Raw genomic sequence first — 21,033 nt, 5'->3', positions numbered from 1 at the left:
CGTTTTAAGGGTCATACATTGGTAAGAATGTGATGATACAGAATGTATCACAAAGCAGGGGTTAGAATTCATTATATTGATGTAATTTTAGGGAAACTGTTGACTTTTTTGATGAAACCTGAGACGTGGGATCTGCATCAGCATATATAAAAGTCAAGGTAACATAACACAGAGAGGACGCTTTTTACCAGTTAAATATTTGAATGAGTTGATCGTTGTGTGTAATCTATTATTAAAAGTCCTATCCGTGTCACAAAACCATATATTTCAATACTTAATAATGAGGATGTTTTCCTCACCCTTAAGTTTGCATCTCATCCACCAAAAATATGGTCTAAAAATATGTTAAGATGTGCAGAACATAATGGGCAGTTTGCTTATTGCATATAATTTATTACTTGACATTAATATTCTCACTATAAACAAACAACATACAGTCATGTGCTGTGGAGCGAGGAAATACATGAATAATAGTGAATTTACATCATTATAAGTTTACAAGTGAACCAGTTGTTGTTAGTAGTGTGGCCTTGACACACATAGTCATTATATCTGCATCAATGATGATTATTTATTAAAAGTCTGCCTTTTTATTTGTAACTAATACAGAAATAATTCCAGCGGAAGTTTTCTGAAACTTTGAAAACTCATTTGTTAAAGAAATTACGTTTGCCTGACAACTTGATCATTTGCCAAAAACTAATCACGATTCACCGGAAATTAATCTAGAAATTAATCCCTCTTTTAGTCTTTCAATATGAAAATGTCCTTTTTCTTCTTTCTTGGGGGCTTCAAGGATGAAAGTGAAGAATCGTGTTTTATTCTCTTATGCATGAACTGGATTACTTGTACTATTTTAGGAGCTGTTTCTGCAGAGTTTGGTTCCTTTTTGAGTGCACGTCCAACGCACTTCTCTTTTTTTTACCTGTCCTAATGACCCAGTTCGCGAAACTGAAGGTCCACCACAGACCACTGCCCACACTTTGACTCCTCAAGGCACCGCAGTTAGCTGCGAGGACCGACCCGCTGTTCCTACGTGAGCTGCAGTTTGCTTCAGAGAACTGTGCCGGTTGCATAACGGCAGCACTACTGCAGAGGCATCGCTGTGCATGAGGGAGGCCACGAAACGACATGCTGTGGTGCTCATCATCCCTTTTTCTCATGCTTCTGGGGCAACTTGTCTACTTTTGTTTCCAGGTTGAAAGAAATAATTGATGCAGCAATGCAACCTGGAATATTATATGTGGAAGGCCTCATTGACCCTGTGGAGCTTCAAGGCTGCAGACACTGCCAGTTTAAAAGGCTTCTGAAAAGTTAGAATTGGAATATGGCTCCTCTAGGCTTGTGTTTCCTTTAAAAAGAGAATCAGGTCACTGCATGATTGAGTCTGTGCAATAGCTTGAAGCAAAACAAGCAAAAGTCTTCAAAGCAACCATACCGAACGCAAACCATGTTACTTGTTAATCAATTTGAAGTTGGCACTAAAAAACATGTAGTGGTGACACTAAACATAGAAAGCGTATAATTTGTGCCCGAAGCCTGCTGTTTGTGACTATTAAAAATACTTTAATTTCTGGTTAGTAGGGAGGTTTTTATTGATTTGGCCTTTGAGACCCTGACACTACCTGACCTTTTTGTTGCTTTATTTTCAGTTCACTCAATATATGTCACAGCTACTGAAGCTATTGTTCGTTTTGTTTCACCATTTCCAATTATAATCCATTCTGCTTGTCTACCCCTGGGCATCCTATTTAGGCCGTAATAAAATATGTCATCATTTAAAATGTTGAAGGTGTTTGTATGAACCAACTGTCCAACAAACTTTCACAGAAGAAAGTTGGGAGAAGATTAAAAAACATCCTTTCAACGAAGAAGAGTCCTTCAATGTGTTCTTCTTTGAATGGAGTACAATAACTTGGTTGTTTTAAACAGTCGCCTCTCTGTGTTGTCTCATTCTCATCGGAGCCACGCCCACAGCCCTAGTAGCCCCTCCCACCCTGCTGATTGGTGCGAGCTCTGGCTCAAGGACAAACATTAGTTTCGATCATTCATAATTAATATATGCCATTCAGTGACATGCGGTCAATGGAGGCAGGGGAGGTGGTGCCTCCCCTTGTGTCATCGTGAAATGTGAAAAAATATGATTAAAAAAATATGACAAATTGCCATTACATCACTAATTTGGGGTAAAGAGGTATGTCACTGCATTGGACTTGGCCATGTTCAATAACTTTGCTCTATCTCTAGCCTTCGGTGTTCTCCAACACAGCTGCCTGAAGCTGTACCATTATTCAGGGTGTCGATGACGTCATGGCATCACTGGCCAAGTACAAATCCCTGAGATTAACTCGGCCGCCTAAGTGCCCGCTCTAATCTCACCACAGTGGGCTTTAATGGAAAAGACTATGTCAGTATTTAATGGTTTTATGGTAATCTTGATATTTAACTTGAAAACAAAAGAAGTCACATTTGTAGGCGGTGGCATAACAGAAAAACGCAGTGGAAGCACACTGCAGGGGAATGGTGCTGCAGAGAGCTGTAATGGTATTGCAAGGAGTGACGATACTACGGATACTATTATGGATGTTGCAGAGACAATGCAATCTGGAAAGAATCTTCCCCGGGAAATGCACCATGAAAAAAAAAACCCTGCTGTTGTTCAAAGTGTGAAAGTACAGTGATGCCTTGGTTGATACCCAGGTGACATTAGCATGACAATGTTCACATGTTGATATTCATCAGGTATCACATTCACCAACTTTGCCATGTTGGTTCAGCATGTCAGCTTTCAATCATTAAACACTGAAAATAACGTATAGTTTAGTTTGGACACATGTGCATACCCACTAGTATAAGCAAACAATACAAACAGTATTGATAAGGTTGGGGATAAAGTCAGGTGACCACTTGCATGTTTATCTGCACATGTGAATGCGTCCTTGTGTGACCTCAGTTCACGTCTCCCGCTAGGAGAGCAGGAAGCGTTGACAATCCGGAAATCTGGGACTTGATGCGGCTATATTTAAAAATGAGATCAGGCCTCTTGTAAAACTAGATAGTACGGCAGTAATGAAAAAAAATTGAATTACGGAGATTACAATGGACTCGTTCATCTCGATTATCTGCCGGTGCTCAGTTGGAATGGAGAGAAACTGGAGCCCCGAAGAAACCGAACCCGCGGATCCCAATTCAGCTCAGTGAAGGATCTGCAAGTGAACGGAAACATTCACACATTTCATAAGGTGCCACCCCGCGAGATGGCAATTGCCCACTAATTACAGACGTTGTTAACGACCCGCAGAGTGATGATGACCCTCCGATTAGGGTCACCTCCATTTGAAGTCATTCATATTCCCTAAATGGGCCCATTGCATTCAGGAAATGGACTGGTCTGCTTTCTCGTGAGTGTATTCATCAGACTCTTGCAGCCTTCAACGGAGGAAAGCGGTCCCTCTCCAACATGCTTTTGGTCAGTACGAGTATCTTTAGTCTGGCCCTCGGGCTGATTATAGGTTTGGAGAACTGGGGCACTTTTAGCTCATCGCTTTGCTCCCTGGCTTGAAGCTTTGATGATGGCTCGCTGAAAAAAAGTCTGGTTCAAACACAAAGCCCGGGGGGGGAAAGGAAGCATAATATCACCAGAGAAAGTTTAAACCATGAGTCACAAATAATAATTAATTTTATTCATGATTGGTAAGAGGTGAAAACAAGTGTTTTCTAAGAGTTTTTGGAACTGGAGCTTCCCCTCACTGGCTTGTTGGTGCTCAGCATCGATTGCACCCGCTCACTTTAAAGCAGCACGTGGGTGTAAATGATATTACTGTAAAGTGCATCGTTCTGTTGAGTGTAGCTTGTCCCTGCAGAGGGAACGTTGGTCTGCAGCGCGCCGCTGTCTTCTTATTGTCTCCCAGCTGAGGACTGAGTAAACCCGGACACTTATTTACTCAGGTAAGAGAAAACACCCTCAAGGTGTAGTTTTTGATTCAATTCAAGCTGGTATTGTTTTCACCTGGGTGTGTCGGTCGCCATGGCAAAATGTGGTCCCCGAGACGCTGCAGAGACGGGTTTGAGCGCTTCACATCTCTGTGGGAGGGATTTCGTGTTTTGTATTCGGTCACGTTACCTTAGACGGCCCCTTTGTGATCGTCCAGCAACTCAAAGCGCCGTGCAGAACATGTCAACATTCCTTCATCACACACATTCATACACTGACTGGTGGCACAGGCAGCCAGACGCGCCAACTCTCACCCCTCAGACGTTAGGTGTGGTACTAGCAAGATAAATGGGGTGGGGGTTGAAAAATATTAGATACAATCAGTATCAGTTTTATCGGATATCTTTGTAATCCTTTGGGTGTGGAGACACAGACCATCGAGACACTGTACTAAAGTACTTTGAAGTAGCAAAAGAATGTGAAAGAAGACAAGAATGTTCAAATGCATGAAGGAGTAATCCTTAAATAATCACTGGTAGGTTTTGTTGAGGATGCAACATGCTGGATATGCATTCAGGGTAGAAGTTGTATCTGTTAACCAACAACTGATTACCAGTAAAGTTTCCACATAGTCACTAATTATCGTCACTAACTATCTACTGTCCGTTATCGGCGTCGGATGCGGGATGAGGTGGCGGATTTTGGGGTGGGGGGAAGCCCCCCACCTCTTCGGTGGAGAGGCGGTGACTGCGGGGGGCCTCGAGGGGTGTAGGGGGGGGCAGCCGGCGTTGGCAGGGCCTGAAAGGAGCTGCATGTGCCAAGTGGTGTCAGGCCGCCGGCGGCTCTCGCAGCCCGCCTCACGCTGGAGGTCGTGGCGAGAGGACCGGGAACACATTAGGAAAAGCTGTTGAAACACATGGCGTCCCCTGGAGATGCAAGTAACGCTTTGATTGGTTTGATGCTGCATGTTTGATTATTTTTAATCTTATTTTAAATACGGAATAATTGAAGCATTGGTTTCTTTTTATCCTCATTCAACCGTTTTTGTGTTCCTCTTAACCCTTTGATCACTTCCTCACTTAAGAGTGCTCCCAAACCACATTGATGGAAGAGTTATGTGCACTTTCTTGATCACAGTGTTTCTGCCAGGCGATAAATCTGAAGTGACGGCTAGTCCCGGTTCTCAGACATCTTGGTGACTTTGATGTTCTTTCCATCTTGCTTGCATCCACATTTAGTCGGTCAGCACCTCTGTGGTTAGAAACCTCTTCTCTGTGAGCCAGACGTCCTGGAATGCACAGCTGCTAAACAGTATTTTCTTCAGTTTAAAGATGAAATGATGGCTTGTTATCCATCATGGATAAATAGATGTCCACAGGCTCCCACGACTATATGGAAACCTGCAAACCACACCCTTCATTCGCCAAACCCATTTAAAGCATTTCACCGAGAGCTCGTTATCTACACGTTAGATTTTCTAAGAGTTACATTTATAAAAAAAAATCATATTTGGAGATTCTGTCTCTCTCTTTCTTTCCCGTCCAGGCCTCGATCTCACTGACTGTCACCGACCATGAGCGGGGGGGTGAACGTCAAAGTCATACCTCAGAGTCAGAGCGACGCAGGCGTCGGCTCGAGTCTGCCTCTACCCCGAAGCATGGTGCCGCTCTCCAAGGTGGATGCCAAACAGCAATACGGCGCCGCCCCCGATCCGACGGGACAGCGTCAACATGCAGCCGGACGACAGGCGCCTTCCTTCTCCTCCTCCCCCGTGTCCTCGGGTCCCGCAGAGCTGCTGAGAGGTGCCGCGTTAAAGAACCACCTGCTGCAGCAGAAGACCGCCTTGTACTCCCCCAGGGGCCCGGCGGCTACGGAGCGGACTGATGGAACCTGCTCGGCCTACAGCAGCCCCCGGATACCAAAGAGGGAGGTCAGACGCTCCAAGGACACGCTGGACCTCCGGGCCGGCACGCTGAGCCAGGCGGCTGTGCGAGACCTCCAGTTGAGACGGACCACCAACAAGAACTGGACCTTTGGAAAATACCGCCTGAAGAGTGTGGACAACGCAGCCGAGGGGGACGCCTTGTGTCGGCTCTCTGCTAGTGTGTCCCAGCCGGGACACGGAAGAGGACGTCTCTTTTGTACCAAAGGTGCAAATGGAAACGAGCTACCCGGTGTGTCGACCTCTGAGATGGGCGATATCCAAAAAGAGGTGAGGAACAGTTCCTACCAGCACCTGGGAGCTTCAGAAAGAGGCGTGTCCAGCAGAAAACCAAAATCTTCTTATCACACATTCAACATTCCACGCCGAGGGAGTGAGCCAGGACAAGTCAACGCGGCCGCCGTCGCTTCCTTCCGGTTCAGGTGAGGGCAGTTTTTTGCCTATTTCACAAGGGAAGATGAGCACCAACTGCAGTTTGCGTTAAGGACACTTAGAATGTAATCATCTCAGGGTGTGTCTCATCATCTCTGAGAATTTGCCTTTTTTAGTAGCACCTCATTGCAACTGAATATGTGCTTTTTGTTCCTTTCGTTCCCTGAAGGTTTCAGGTCCATGAGGACGCCGACCCCGCCCTGGATGACCTCAGTGACTGTTCCTCGGACTCCATGGAGGTCTGCTGCGACGAGTTCGGTGAGCTTCTTTGAATCTCCTCCCGTTGATGTAGACTCACCTGAATGAGTGGTTCCTCACCTGGGTGTCGCCATGTAGTGTTGCAAGATGATGGAATGGATTTTTAAGGAAGAAATGTCTTCTTTCTTATGAAATGCTGACCGTCCTCTGACATGATTCTTCAGTCCTTTGAAGAAGGCTGGTTGCATCAGATTACTCATCTCTGTCTCTTTGCTCCCTGTCATTTCGTTCCCTTTGACAAAATATTTCATCTCAGACGTGCAGTATGACAGCAGGTTTCAAGCCAAAAACCGCTACAGTAAACCTTGAAAAGAACCTCTGATGAATCAGGATGATATCTTCAATCTTTAAAAAAAAAAAGATTAGGCTGTCCATAAAGTTTAATAATTTCGCCTCTGTTCCTATGAAGCACTAATCCTCCACTGTGTTGTCGGGGAAAAGTTTCTCATATCTCGCAAACGGCAAACGTTTTGACTGAGTTCACGCCGTTCAACCCACTTTTTCCAGTGTAACGCGGCATCCCGTAACGCCCCGAGCTTTAATACGGCCGAATGTTGACACTGGACTGTTCAGCGTGGCAGTTCTTCTCACCCGAGCTGCTGCCACCTCTTCATGATGTATGTACCACCCGTTGCGTGCATCGGGATTTCCCCTCTTTCTCCGTGTGCATGTGGGAGAACACAGACACAGAAAAACGATTCTCAAATCACGCCCTTAATGCGGAATGCGATGATGTTCACGTCATTCCTGTCAGTGCGGTGTTGAACGTTAAAAGTAAGGTGTTTTTATTCTGCTGCCTGCAACAACATCTGTCGCTAAGAGACTGACATACAAACATGACGTGCTCACACAAACACGCATGCTCTGTATGGGCCTTGAAGGCTGCTCACCGCCAGCAGATACAACCACAACTAGTCAATCAATCAGTGGTAATTAAAGAGAGATTACATAAGTAAAGACCTACTAAATAAGTGATATTGATTTAAGTAAGTAAGCAGACCCCATTGACTTTAGCGTTACAGCTGCCGCCACCAGACAGAATTACTGCTTTAACATATTCGTTGTCTGAATTCATGTCTGGAGATTTGTAGTTTTTCCAGAGGCCTCACCATGTTGAAACTTACCAAAAAAAACAACAATAAGTGACATCATGCTTTCACTAATTCTAATCTGTTGAGCAAATAGAGCAAAGGCGAAAACTCTACAGCCATGCAAACGGCTCAGTGAGGCTGGACACAGCAGTGCTTTGGGCTAAATGCCAACAGCAGGTATTATATTAACTATGTTAATCATCTTAGTAGCGTGTGATTTGGTGAGATTATCCTTCGACACAGAGTATAGCTGTTGGGATTAATATTCAACATGATTTGATGATGGAACCAGACAAAAAGGTTCAGGGATCACCAACTTATTGCTCTTATTAGACCATGAATGTGCAGACTCATTTATGTGGCAACTCCTCGGGTTATAGAGACATTTTAACCACATGGTGGGGCCAGAGCGTATTTCAGCGGCTCACTCAAACAATGAGATTGGATTTATCCTCTGTGGACCATGAATGCCTGTAACGCTGTTCAACTACATTTGCCTGCCACTACATTTTTTCAGACTATTCATTCATCATCAAAATGTTGGACTGTCGGGATGGTCAGAGATTGTTCCACGTATTGACAAACTAGATTTTGATTATTTCTAGTTTCCATTCATTTCTCAAAATGGACCCCTCCCATTATCCCAGCAGCGTAATGTTCAAAGCCGAAATCACTGGGCTGCATCACTTTACAAGGCATTTTAACTAAATGTCTGATATATTTAGCTGCGGATTACGCAACATTTTCTTTTAGAAATGACCTCATGTAATTGTAGCACGCTTTTCTAAACCCCTCTGCCTGAGCTCTTAATTACCATGATGACTGAGAGGGGTAAGAGCCTCCAGCCCCCTCCTCTGGGAGAGACGAGACAAGAGACTGAGTGGTCCTCGGCTGAGGGTGGACAGATGCAGGACTGGGAGATGGAGTGATGTGAGAGGATCGGCTTTCACCTCCTGTCTGGGAGTTCCTCCCCTCCGTCCGTCCGCTGGACGGACCTGAGGGTCGCTTAAATTCAGTTTTTGACCGTAGAGCACAAAGATGTGTCTCCGTAAGCTGTCGTCCAGCCTCAACTACAAGTAACAGAGCTGTTTTGACTCAGCAGGAAACATCTGCAGAGACATGGGAACTTGTAGGATCTCTGGTGAGAAATCTTCTACTTCAAAATGGCCAAAGTTCCACAAAAGGGAGGATTCACTCACCCGGGATTCATATAAAATAGAACATTAATCACTCAGATGTTCAAGCAAGATGTTTTTACCACTTCTATCTTCCCAGCAGCTTGAGTTCATCATGAATGGATGATTTGCTCAGCATATGAAGAAACTCATAACTGTTGAGGTCAGTCTTCACCCCTCAGACTGCTTACATTACATGCAGCACAATGACGTTATGAGATCTCTTTCAAGGGGCTTTTGCATAGCAATAAGTACCACATGACTTCGACACGGCCCACAAACACACTCTTCACATGTGCCTTTATTACCGTCCTTCGGCCTACGTTGATGTTCTCTGCGGTTTTCCCCCTTTGAGCACGTGTGGAGGTTCATGAGTCCGTCGCTTTGTGGGAGCTGAGCAGCCCTCAAAATGTTACACATGCTGTCTGGGGAAATGTGTTTGAGACAGCTGTGTAACTGTGGTGTCATACCGTTCACACACACACGCACACACTCACGCTCACACACACACACACACACTTCCTCAGCTGGCCAGTTGGCGAGTTGGAATCAGAGCCAGATGTGAAAGAGACCAAATGAAAAACGCAGCTCCGCCCTTCCCCTCTCCGTGGTGGCGATTTGAGAGTTTCCACATCCTTGCAAAGTTGCCGAGACATTTTACTCAAAACCAGCGAATGTGAGGCCCGCGGGAGGAAACGTGAGGGTCATAACCAGTCATTGGCGTTCATCCTCTGGGGACAGCGAATATGTGTCGAATGTTCTATGGCAATCCGTACATCAGCTGGGATTTCAACTAAAAGAGAACAGAACTGTCGGCCTTATCATGGCGCTACAGAGGAAAAGTCAACAGGATTTATACGTTTGTGAGTTGTTGCCTTCAAAAGAGAAACAGAGAAGCTTAAACATAAGTTAATCCATTCAGCCATGAATACTTTTTCATGTCATGAACATCAACCTTTTTGAGAACATCCCCCTGGTTTTTCATAAGCCTCTTCACATGCTCATAGATATACCGTGTTAATTTGCTTTTGTTTCATTACCATGCCGGTTATTTTAGTTCATGATATTTGTTACTGACTGAGGGAATTTGGCTCGGCTGTCAGCTTTTCTGCAACTTTAAAAGGTTACAGACAGACATTTTGGAATGAGTTATCTTATGATTCATTAAGTAACAAAGCCTTTCGATGCCTCGTGGCAGTTCGGTCGGTCGGCTCTTCTGGGGAGCCTGAGAGCTCGTGACGAGGAGGAACAACACATGACATTGTTTCCAGAAACTAATTGAACCGGATTGAACCACCTCACTGGTCTGTGAGCCGCCCCGGGGGCCCTGAAATCCAAATTAAAAAAGAAAGGCGTTGGAGTGTGGTGCAAACCCATTGTGAGAGACAGAGCTGGAGCCTCTGGGCTTAGTAGCTGTAGCGGGCCAATCCGACCCAGTGGATCAGCACCATCTAGCATGTTTGGAATCTGTTTAAAGAAGACATTTCACCTGATGAGCACATGACAACAGGGGGGGGGGGGGGCATCGCGGTGGTTCATGGAGAGGGTTCGTGTTCATGTTGTCGAAGGAGGGCGGTTTCCATGGAAAAGCGCTGCATGCGAACGCTGCACAGCCTCCTCGGGCCTCCGGAGAGGCCGCCGAGGGGAATATCTTAAAATGATGTTTACACTATGTTAGCAAAAGAAAAAAGACTTCCAATAAGACAGCATCGTGTGTGTGTGTGTGTGTGTGTGTGTGTGTCTTACACTGACTTTAAGATATTTCCAAAGTGTGCTTATGGGTGTGTTTCTTGCTCATACTGGCACATCATGTTGCTTACTTAGTTTGCTGAAGTGAAGTCACTGATTTGGCCGATACGCTTTTGGAATTTTAAGCCCCACTTTCTCCTCTTTTTTTTTTTTTTTCTTCAAGCAGTGGACAAAGACAACATTTTCTTCGGTCATTTTCATTTTCATGAACACCATATGTACATTAGCTCTTCAGATTCACGTCATCACTGTGAGGATTACAGTATATCGTAGCACTGCTGATTCCCAGCATATGATTTATCCATCTGTTAATCTGGAATTGATACAGTAAGGAAGCTCAGACCGGATCAAGAGATAAGCTGGATGCTCCAGTTGTTCTACGTGGGATTTTAACAGTGCGATAATTTCTGCTGCGGCCTGGAATTACAAACAGCAATGTGAATCCATTCACATTAACAACTTATCCGTTAACATCCCGCATCGCGTCGAGCGCATTGGAGATGGAGCGCTGTAGGTGATGGAGGGGGGAGGGGAAGAACAAAGGAATCAGAGGAGACGGTGGGGAAACGTGGCGCCTCAGAGCAGAATGGAGCCCGGCTTATAGATCCACAGATGGTCGCCTCTCATCGCTCCCTTTGCATTTCACATATTCTGCTGAGACGCAGCAAAGCATCTTTTAAACGAAAGGAAAAAAAAACAGGCAAGGATGGGAGGGCGGATGGGAGGGAGGCGAGTGGGAGGCGGGGGAGAGGCAGCAGAGAGTGGGGGGAGGAGGCAGCGCTGATGCGTCCGCTGCCGCTGTCACTCCGCTGCTGCGCGGCTCGGCGGCAGGGAGGGTGCGCTGGAGGGAGGAGTGTGGAGAAGGAAAAAAAATTCGGAGGAAAGCAGGACGGAAGGGAAGGAGAGAAAGGGAGTGCCTGGGAAGCACTGCAACAGCTGCAACTGCAGCAGCCCGTTGAGGAGGAGTAAGAGGGAGAGAAGGAGAGAAGGAGACGGAGTGAAGGAAGGGGAACGCTGCGGGATTTTATATTAATGATTTTGCATGAGGAGAAAGGTTTGATACGGGAGCCTGTTTTCTCCCTCGCTGATGCTTTTCTACGCGGCCTCATGCAGGAGGCATGCTGGGAAATAGTGCGAAAGGCAGAGAAGGAGATTTGAGGATGGAAAGGACGGATAGCACAAAGGCATACGGCCAAGCAGATGGCAAAGGAGTTGGTATGGCGGCGAAGAGGGCAAAGCCCGGTGTCCCCCAGGGCACACCGAGGGGTGAACTGAAGGTTTACCGGGCGGGCAGCTCCGATGGCAGGCTGCCGGTCTCCTCCAATCTCCGCAAGCAGAGGTCCATGACAAACCTGGCTGTGCTCACCGACGCTGAGAAGAAGTTGCACCTCTACGAGCCCAAGTGGTGTGATGACATGGCCAGGCCCGGGGCAGGGCAGACCAAGACGGGCAAGCCAAAGGCGGCCGGGGTCGGCAGCAGCGCCGGAGGGGGTGCCGCTCTTTCTCGAAACCTGTCCAAGTCGGAGCACTCGCTGTTCCAGGGCAAACCCAAGCCCTTCAGCCCCCTGGCTGCTCCATCTGCTCTGAGCAAGCAGAGCCGCATACCTCGTGCTCCTTACGCCGAGGTGAAGCCCCTGAGCAAGGCGCCCGAGGACGGGAAGTCCGATGACGAGATCCTCTCCAGCAAGGCCAAGGCCAACGCCAAGAAGCAGGGAGCCGGGGCCGGGGGGGAGTCCGGCTCCAAAGGCCAAGGGGAGGAAGGGGGAGACAAGCCCTTCCTGAAGGTGGACCCAGAACTGGTGGTGACTGTGCTGGGCGACCTGGAGCAGCTGCTCTTCAGCCAGATGTTGGGTGAGTAGAGCGGTCCTGATACCTGGGCCCCCCCCCCGGCGCGCTACGGTACGCCGCGGCGGCCATGTGCTACAAACCAAACGCCCCTCTTGTAAGATTTGTCAGTGCTTTCTCCGCAGCACGCCCCCCTTCAATACAGCCGCCGCGCGGCACCTGCTGGCTGGCTCGCTCCCGGAGACCCGCACCCCCCCCCCCCCCGAACGGATTTAACGCAGCTCAGCGGCTGAGGAAAAAAAAAAAAAGATTAGAGATCCTTGTGGTGCTCGCAAAGCATGCTACGCTTCTTACCATTTCATTGAATGCTGCATTGGTTTTGCTCTGCTACCATTCAGCTCTATGTAAGAAAACACCAGAGCCATAGCGATGCTCTATTGTTCTTATGCCTGTAGCGTGTCACGTAGGTGGCTGAGGCCACTGATTGTTTGAAATGTTCCTATCGTAACGTTGCCGTTTGCTGATTGGGTGAAAGAAGCCTGAAGGGTTTGGAGGATTATTAAGAGAAAACTGATCTCCTTTTACTAAAGCTCTGGTTTTCGCTGCAACACGTGCCGCTGCACTCCAGGGTTCATCCGCTCCTCCACGTACGCTTCCCGTGAGAAGAGCCATGTTGAATTCATTTTAGGCACAGCTCCATTCATCTGTAGAGCGCTGACGGACGATTTTCACGGCTTGCACCGCCGAGAAAATGTCTCTCTCTCTCTCTCTCTCCAGATGTATCAGGAGGCAGAGCTTGATGAATATTAATAAGGTATAGATCATGTTAAGGCCATTCCGATGACTTTCATTTTTCATTTTTTCTTTGTGTCTCAAAGCTGGCCTCTTTGTTTAGCTAAAGGTATTGTATGTATCGAATTATGATGTGAGTCTATTTGAGGTTTTAGTTTTAGTTTTCCCTGCAAGGTTATTTGACTTCTTAAAGTTAAGCCATTTTACACTTGAGATCTGTTGTAGTGACTATTGGGTGGAAAGATTATACAAACATTACTCTCCTTAATGCATAAAATCTAATTTTTTATTTCAATGATTTTGTTTCTCGTGACACTTTCGGTAGCAGATTCTCCAATTTATCCAACAGGAAGATTAGAGCACCAGAGCTTTGCATTAATTCTTAGTCCTACAATCCTATCAGTGACTAATCTGGTTCAAGCATGTCATACACAAACAACCACCTCGTGTTCTATTTAATTATTTGCGATTCTATCTCTCCTGTATCATCAGCAGAGCATTTACTCAGGTGCATCTTAATAAACACGTGTGTGGTGATTTAATCTGTTATCCACGCCTCATTAACCAATGTGGACGTCTATCGCTCGTCTTAGTCAGCTACCAACTGTAAGCAGTAAACAAGAACGGCAGCATCACTGGTGTTTGGGTGTGAAACCAGAACCAGAACATCTCTAAAAGCTCTACACAATGCGGCATGCTTTATTAACCTATTTACATCACGTTTGTATTCGAATGCCTCCAGCCAAAGTAGTTCTCCTCCTCATTGTCCCACCTTGACCTCCGGATCTGATGAGCAATTCAAAGTCATTAGTCCACAAAAAGGAGGTATTTATTATCTAAATGAATTATTTATCATCATTTAAGAAGATAATCCCAATGGCAACAATCAAGTGCTTTTGTGCTGATGGAAAGCTGCCATAATGGAAGCACAACATGCAACATACAACACACAACGCTGATTTTTGACTTAAATTGATCGGCAAGATGAAGAAAATGTAATTAATTTGAATTATGTGTTCATTCGTATTTGTTGAGCTCTGCTCTCTGCATAGTGGACTGGAACTTTTTCCCCTCGCCTGACGGCATATTTACAGCCTTGTTACTATAAATAGAGCTATTTATTCATTGTCCACTATGCATTTGAGGCCAGCTCAATGAAATCCTCTGTATCTGCATTATATCTCATTATAGGACAGCTGAAAGGATGCTTTTATTTATGACCACAGAAGGTCTCTTTGTTTACCAACATGGCATCACAAACTTAGGTAACAGGCTAATCTATTGAACTATTATACTAGTTGATTCAGTAGTGGAACATCGTCTTCATCACAGGACGAGCCTGCAGATAACACTGCACAATACGAAACTTGTGCTTTTCATGCTTTTATTTTGTGGTTGGATAATCTCATTAAAGACTTGCAACCTCTGTTCCACGGAAATCTTCTTCCTCTTCCAGCGGAGCGATTGTCTGCTGTAATAAATGGAAACAGACTAGCCTCTAATTTGAAGAGATCCGAGGTCATTAGAACCATAGATGAAAACCTGGAGGTGAGCGTAGAAAAAGACAGCCGGACTTCTGGAAAAAGATTCAATCCATTGTGATTTTATGTGATCTGACGTGCAAGATCTCAAACCAATGGCCCAGAGCTCGTAGTGGTAGAAGAATATAATGGATCGTAATATTCCAAGCTATGTGGGCATGTAAGAGTCATGATGTTTTGGCTTTTAAAGAGACAGTAAGATCCCCTTGTTGAAGTAATGACTGACTGTTTCATGACCAAAAGTCACTAATCTGCATGAGTTGAACATTTATGACATCACTGTGTGTTGCCTGTTTTCCCCCCATCTGTATTCACTCGCAGCATCACCTGCATTGTTAGAAAGCTCGAGGTTTGTCGAGTGCCTCAGCTTTCATGTGAACTCTGTTCCGATGACACAAGCTCTTAAAATGAACCATGGAGGCTCATAAAGACTCCACTCACTAATTGGCTTGTTTGTTCATGGAAATTTTGAATTAAAAGTTTCAACCATGTGGGACCAATATTATTGGTTATTTTTAGCAGTGTTTGTTTTTTAAGGTCAATAATCTTTTAACAAAACATTAGCATCAATTGTGCCGTACGTTAAGCTGTGTTCATGTCGATCACACACTGTGACATCATTGACAAGTCTTTCCCAATTTACATCTGCTTCAGTTTTTCTGCTCGGTACCGGAGGCTCCAACGAGGGCGCCCCCTCTTCCTCCATTAGTCGACCGGTCGGTTCCTTGGTCTTAGTCAACTAAGATCTTGTGAGTTCATTCATTTTTTTAATGCTTTTTCCTGAGGGAATAACTTCACTCCAAGAAACACGAGCCCTTCTGTGGTAAAAAGATTGACAGTGGTGCTTTCGTTCTCATTCCTTATTGGAAGTTATTCATACAGATCTGTTGATTAAATCAATCATCTCAGTGTTGGTCATCTAAGAATGTCATCGGTTGAGGCTGGACCTGCAAACAACCGATTTGATACACATCTCTGAACCCAGGATGCAGGTTTGAATATATATTCCAGGGAGTTGAACATGAATAAGTTAGCAGTGTGCCAGAATTAGAATGTGGCTAGTGTCGCGTTTTGTGGATGTGCTGTGACTAAATGATTTATTCCTAAAAAGTTAAGGACTTTCAAGGAGTACGTGGAAATAAGTCCTCAATAAGTCCTTGGCATTTTTTGATGCCAAGGACTTATTTTCAGAAGAAGCTTGCTTCTAGCTAAGCATACCCGGGGTCAACCCTTCTATAAATTACATTTACTTAAATACGTTTTGAGGGAAACGTTCATTACTTTGGAGTAACATAATCAGAATTTTTTTTAACATATCTATCCTGTCCGGTTGGGGGCCATTTAATGTTCATATATCATTATAGGTTTTTTACTGTTTGAGTACATGAAGTTCATGTATTTGGACACTATTTAAATCGACTAATATGAACACGCCTTCAGCCTAATAACACAGTGCTGGTTTGCAAGAGGGAAGTTAGCAAATCCTGTGTATGCATGCAGGGCATGTAATTGTTTCCATGTGATATTGATGCTCTTTATACACGGTGCGAATGACCTCCTCATATGAAAACAGCCCATTATTTGAAATCTGTTCCCCTAACATCTTCCCATTTCCTCCCCCCCCACATTCAAGTGGAAATCCCCACCTCATTTTGTTTCTAAAACTTGGGTGGTTTCCCTCATTTGTTACCGCCGACACAACAACATAATTGTAGTGTAATACTGATGTGACACGGTCACGGCACGCTGACTCCGCGCTTTACGTTTGCACGCAGCTCCATCCAAAGCATCTGACCTGCAGCGCAATCCGTCCGGCTGCAGTTCAGCTCCTTGTTCAGCCCAATGACTCTGGAGTCAACGCCCGATGGAGGCTGAGGAGGCTGAGGAGGGAAAGAAAAAAATAGATCCTGCAGTGGCATGAATGTCAGAACCCACCCGGGTGGGCGATTCAAGTCGGAGGCCCCGTTTTTCCGTATTTCCCTTTGCGGGATGTACCATCTCGGTGCAGAGGGGAGGGATGGAGCGGATGTTACCATGGCGAGGGAGCCCATGGAGGGACATTTGTCTGCTTAACGATGTGAACATACGCTGGCTGTGTGCTTACAAAGGAGACGCCCGTCCCATCGGTCCGGACACAAGTCATGGAGAACCCATGCCTGCGTATGTGTGCGTTTGTGTGTGTGTGTGTGTGTGTGTGTGTGTCTGTGTGGGGGGTCAGTTTGAATCCATGAATTCTCTTAAAACACAAAGCACAAACCACCGCAAAATGCCAGCTGGTGTCTTGAGTTTTATCTTGACACTAAATGTTTTATGACCTTTTTGTTCTGCATGACTGACCCACAGACCCTGAGTCCCAGAGGAAGCGCACCGTGCAGAATGTCCTTGACCTCCGCCAGAATTTGGAGGATACAATGTCCAGTCTGCGAGGCTCTCAGCTCAGTCATAGGTGAGTGCGCTCCATCGGCATTTGGGGGATTTTAAAATTGTCTCTTAAATGCCGTCTGCCACGTCACGTGACTAAAATCACACACCAACCAATGAAGGCCGTGCATGTTTTGTTTGAACTGAAAAAAGAGCTAGTTGGATAAATACATGGCACAATAAAGTGTAAGCAGTTGCCACCTGGTGCACATCTGGGTTCCATCCTTCCTAAATAGCCCATCTGTTTCATGCTCATGACTTCCTTCTAGGAAGTCTCTCTGTTGGCTCTTCTGCAAAAGGCCCAGGCATTAGACTGAGGCAACAACCACAGCACATGGCACATGTGGAGGACAGGTCCCGTCACTTTCATATGTACGATTGAACCGCGATGTTTTAATATCCTGGGTAGCATGAATGCGACATTCTGCTTTTATCACTTTGAACCTCCACATTCTTTTTACATGAATACAGAATCAATTTTCTGTGCAATTTGAGAGTCACTCATTCCCACTCATTTCCCTGTAAAGTGTATCCAAATTCTGCAGCTGTATAAAGCTCTTTTTTAACTGTTGTAGCTTGAATTGGTGGACCAGCGCTGCTTATTAACCCGTTCCGGAATTAGGCATTAAACGCTGTGCGTATGCAGATATTTTGGCATCAGCAAAAATGTTGACCTATTATTAGTAATTGCCATTGGATGCTTGGGTTTTTTTCAGCATTATATTGATGTAATAAAATCATCTTTAATCATTCGGATGTCTTTTACAATGGGAATAAATATGAACCCTGCATGGGGTTCAGCACTGCAGTTTCACCAGCTTGCATCCATATGGATGAATTATCCATCAACAATGGATAAAAATACTCGTCGTAGCCATTGCAATATTTATATGGGTGAGCTGTAGTTATGTAATTGGCAGAAACAGAAGAAGCTCCCGGGCCATCAGGAGGACATTTCCATACCCGCCCCACTTACAGGAGTGAAATGCTCAGGATAATGGAGGAAGAAGTGGCTTTAGATAGGACACAGTCGTGCAAAGAAAGATCTTGCGTGAATGTGTTGTTCAAAGAGACAGAGACAGATAGTCTTTGCCATGTTAACACAAGGGGGCGTCCATTTATTCGTCTTTGGGTTCAAAGAGGCCACGTTTTTAGTTTTAGTCCCCTGAAGACCATGCGACACGACTGCTCTATCTGGGGCATCGGGAACTCAATGTCGCTGTGGGTTTCTCTGAAGGAATGAGAGGAAAGAACATTTTCCCCCTCGGATGATTTCTGTCGTTTCTGGACAACGGCGTCTGAATATAACCCGCGCTGCCCCTTCCCCTGTCGTCCTTCAGCTGCGTGGACAGCAGCAACGTGGGCTACGACAGCGACGACACCAACGCCCGCAGCGTGTCCAGCCTGTCCAACCGCTCCTCGCCGCTCTCCTGGCGCCACGGCCAGTCCAGCCCTCGGCTCCAGGCGGGCGACGCCCCGTCCTCCACGGGCGCCGGCTACAAGGGGAGCAAGGCCGCAGGGTCGCAGTACGCGGCCCAAACGATGCCGGCCCGTTGCTCCGGCCGCCTCAGCAGCACGTCTCGCATCGAGCTCATCGAAGGGCTGGACGACGGCGACCTCAAGTCCGGTTACCTGAGCGACAGCGACCTTCTCGGGAAGAGCCTGCCGGAAGACGACGACGACAACCTGGCCAACGGGTAAGAGCACGCGAGGACGGGGTTGTTACGCCCCCTGTTGCCATAGCAACGCTGCACGCTGGTTTGTCCCTTCGGCCTTCACCTTGTGACTTTTAAAAGGTCAGCTCGGCTTTGTTGTCACGTTTCCTTTTACTCACAATGGGCCATAAGCTGATTGTTGCCCTGCTGCGAATGCTCATGGTTGCATTCTGAGTTTGAGTATTTTAATTAGGCGGCATTTTAACATGCAACAGTGGTTTCGTGGATACTAACACCGCGGCTTTCTGCTTGTCTTGTTATCTGATGCTTTGCACTATCAAAGAGCTTTCATCAGCTGTCTCCAGCGATAACGCTTCTCTTATGTTTCTTCTTGCCCTTGAAGCTTTTCTCACAGTGCCCACGAGCTGTGTTTTGCTGACAGTGAGAGAAGGCCGTCAGAAGTTTTTCACGGAGGGGAGATCTTGAACTCCTGGGGTGTCCTCGCAATTACACAATGAGCGCTCCCTCTTCTCATGCAAAGAAACTACTCGCCGTCTGAATCTGAAAGAGATGTGTTTAAAAAAAAAGTTGAAAAAGCAACAATCCGCTTTGTTTTGATCAACTTGTTTTTTCTTAACAGGATTTTTTCCTCCTAGTTACAGTTGCTCTTCTTCGCAAGTCTTCTTCATGCTCTACATACTATTTCTTCTTCTTTTTTGTCTTCCTGTCTTTTCTTTTTCTTCTTGAAGCTCTTATTCTTCTTCATCTCTCTCTTCACACTATTCTTTATCTCCCTCTTCTTCTCCTCCACTTCTTTTTTACTTTGCCTTATTCAAGTTGTTCTTCTTCCTCCTCTGGTTTTCTTTCTTCTTCTCCTAGCTTTTCTCATCCCACATCCCTCGTGTCTTTATCTACTTCCCTCTCCCGAGATGACAGCTGACAGTGAGAGAAAGAATCCAGGGCAGATCTCCAGTGTGGTTTAGCATCTTTATCGCTTTTGCACATGCAGTGGGATTTAAACTCAGCCCCTGTGGGCGCTCACTTGTCTCTGCTGGCCAGGTCACGTTCTTACTACAGTATGGACGAGAAAAGAAATGAGACTCATTTGGATGAGTAAAGAATTGGAGCAACGAAGAAGAAAAGTGTGAAATGGGTCATTTGAACTTTTGCCAAAAAACCCGAGGAGTTCGCAGCGACCAGGAAGGATGAAAGAAAGAAGCATTGGATTCAATAAACATAGACCACTGTCACTATTTGTTAAGGTTTAGGATTTATTTTGAGGCAGGTGAAAAAGGATCAGACATGAGAAACCCGATGAGGTTGGGATTAATCTGGGATTAGGTCATGCGGGTCCATTCCTCACAGTAACATTCCTACACACAAAATCCATTTAAATCTGCCCTGTATTTCGTCCCTCGCGGCATGAGCTCTAGAGTGCAGCTTCAAAATGATGTGAGAGGTGAGCGTTGCAGCACCGCAGGCACCAAATGATGCTAATCATTTCATGTAACCTTCTTTTTAAAAGTGCATCGTCTTGATCAGCGTTCGGCCTCGAGAGTACAACAGTCCATAAACATGCTTTCTAGGAGACGATAGACCAAGAGGATTGTGGGTGTTTGGATACATCCATGGTAATAGTTATTACAGGCTATTGAAGCTGCCAAAACACAACAATACATGGAAACAGTGGGGGGCTGTTTTCTCTCTGACCTTGAGGAGGTTGCATGCTTATATTTGGAATATACAACACGGTGGAAACCCTCTGATTTGCATGCTTTGGTGGTCCGTGTTTGCATTGGTTTTTATTGGAAAAGATCCTTAATTCTCCTGCCAGAGTAGAGGAGAGCTGTTCTCAATATCAAGAATTAATCCTCCCCCATGACTATAGCAACAACCTGTTGGTGCAGATAACTAGTTGATCCGCTTTTTGAAGCAGGCACTTGCTCTAATTTCTTTCCTCCCGGTTTCAAATTCTGTGTCACATTTGCATCTCTACTGTACATCCCTTCTCACACTCACACTGCAGCTCATTGAGGACCATTAGCTGCAAGCTCTTGAAGGGCTCCTCCTACGTAACCATGGAAACAGCTGGTAATCGACTGTATGGTGAAGTGGAATTTCTCTCCTCCTTTGCTTCCGTTCTATTGTCCTAGTTCTCCATGATTGTGCATTTCCCTGATCTGAAAAAAGCATTAAATATAATTAACTTAATCTACTAGCTCTACTGCTAGAGTGAGACTTCTCGACAATAAATAATG

General features: G+C 45.7%; 1 protein-coding gene across 10 annotated transcripts in view; it reads left to right on the top strand.

Moving 5' to 3' along the window:
* The window catches only part of nav1b (neuron navigator 1b), a 54,628-nt gene that overhangs the window by 5,973 nt on the left and 27,622 nt on the right, over positions 1-21,033 (top strand). For 7 of the 10 annotated variants that reach the window (XR_013453308.1, XM_078092873.1, XM_078092872.1 and 4 more), the window contains exons 2-5: positions 5,480-6,298; positions 6,478-6,566; positions 17,043-17,145; positions 18,461-18,817. Coding sequence is in view for 9 of the 10 variants with exons in the window: in XM_078092873.1 (XP_077948999.1) it covers positions 5,508-6,298; positions 6,478-6,566; positions 17,043-17,145; positions 18,461-18,817 (1,340 nt within the window). In the remaining variant the exon portion in view is untranslated. Of the gene's footprint in view, positions 1-5,479; positions 6,299-6,477; positions 6,567-11,038; positions 12,433-17,042; positions 17,146-18,460; positions 18,818-21,033 lie in introns of those variants that run through there. The other 3 variants (XM_078092878.1, XM_078092881.1, XM_078092880.1) reach the window with 1 other exon arrangement.

Source organism: Gasterosteus aculeatus, chromosome 17, assembly GCF_964276395.1.
Source record: "Gasterosteus aculeatus chromosome 17, fGasAcu3.hap1.1, whole genome shotgun sequence".
NCBI classification, from domain to species: Eukaryota; Metazoa; Chordata; class Actinopteri; order Perciformes; family Gasterosteidae; genus Gasterosteus; species Gasterosteus aculeatus.
The sequence above is the reverse complement of the archived record's forward strand: the minus strand, read 5'-3'. Positions and strand labels throughout refer to the sequence as shown.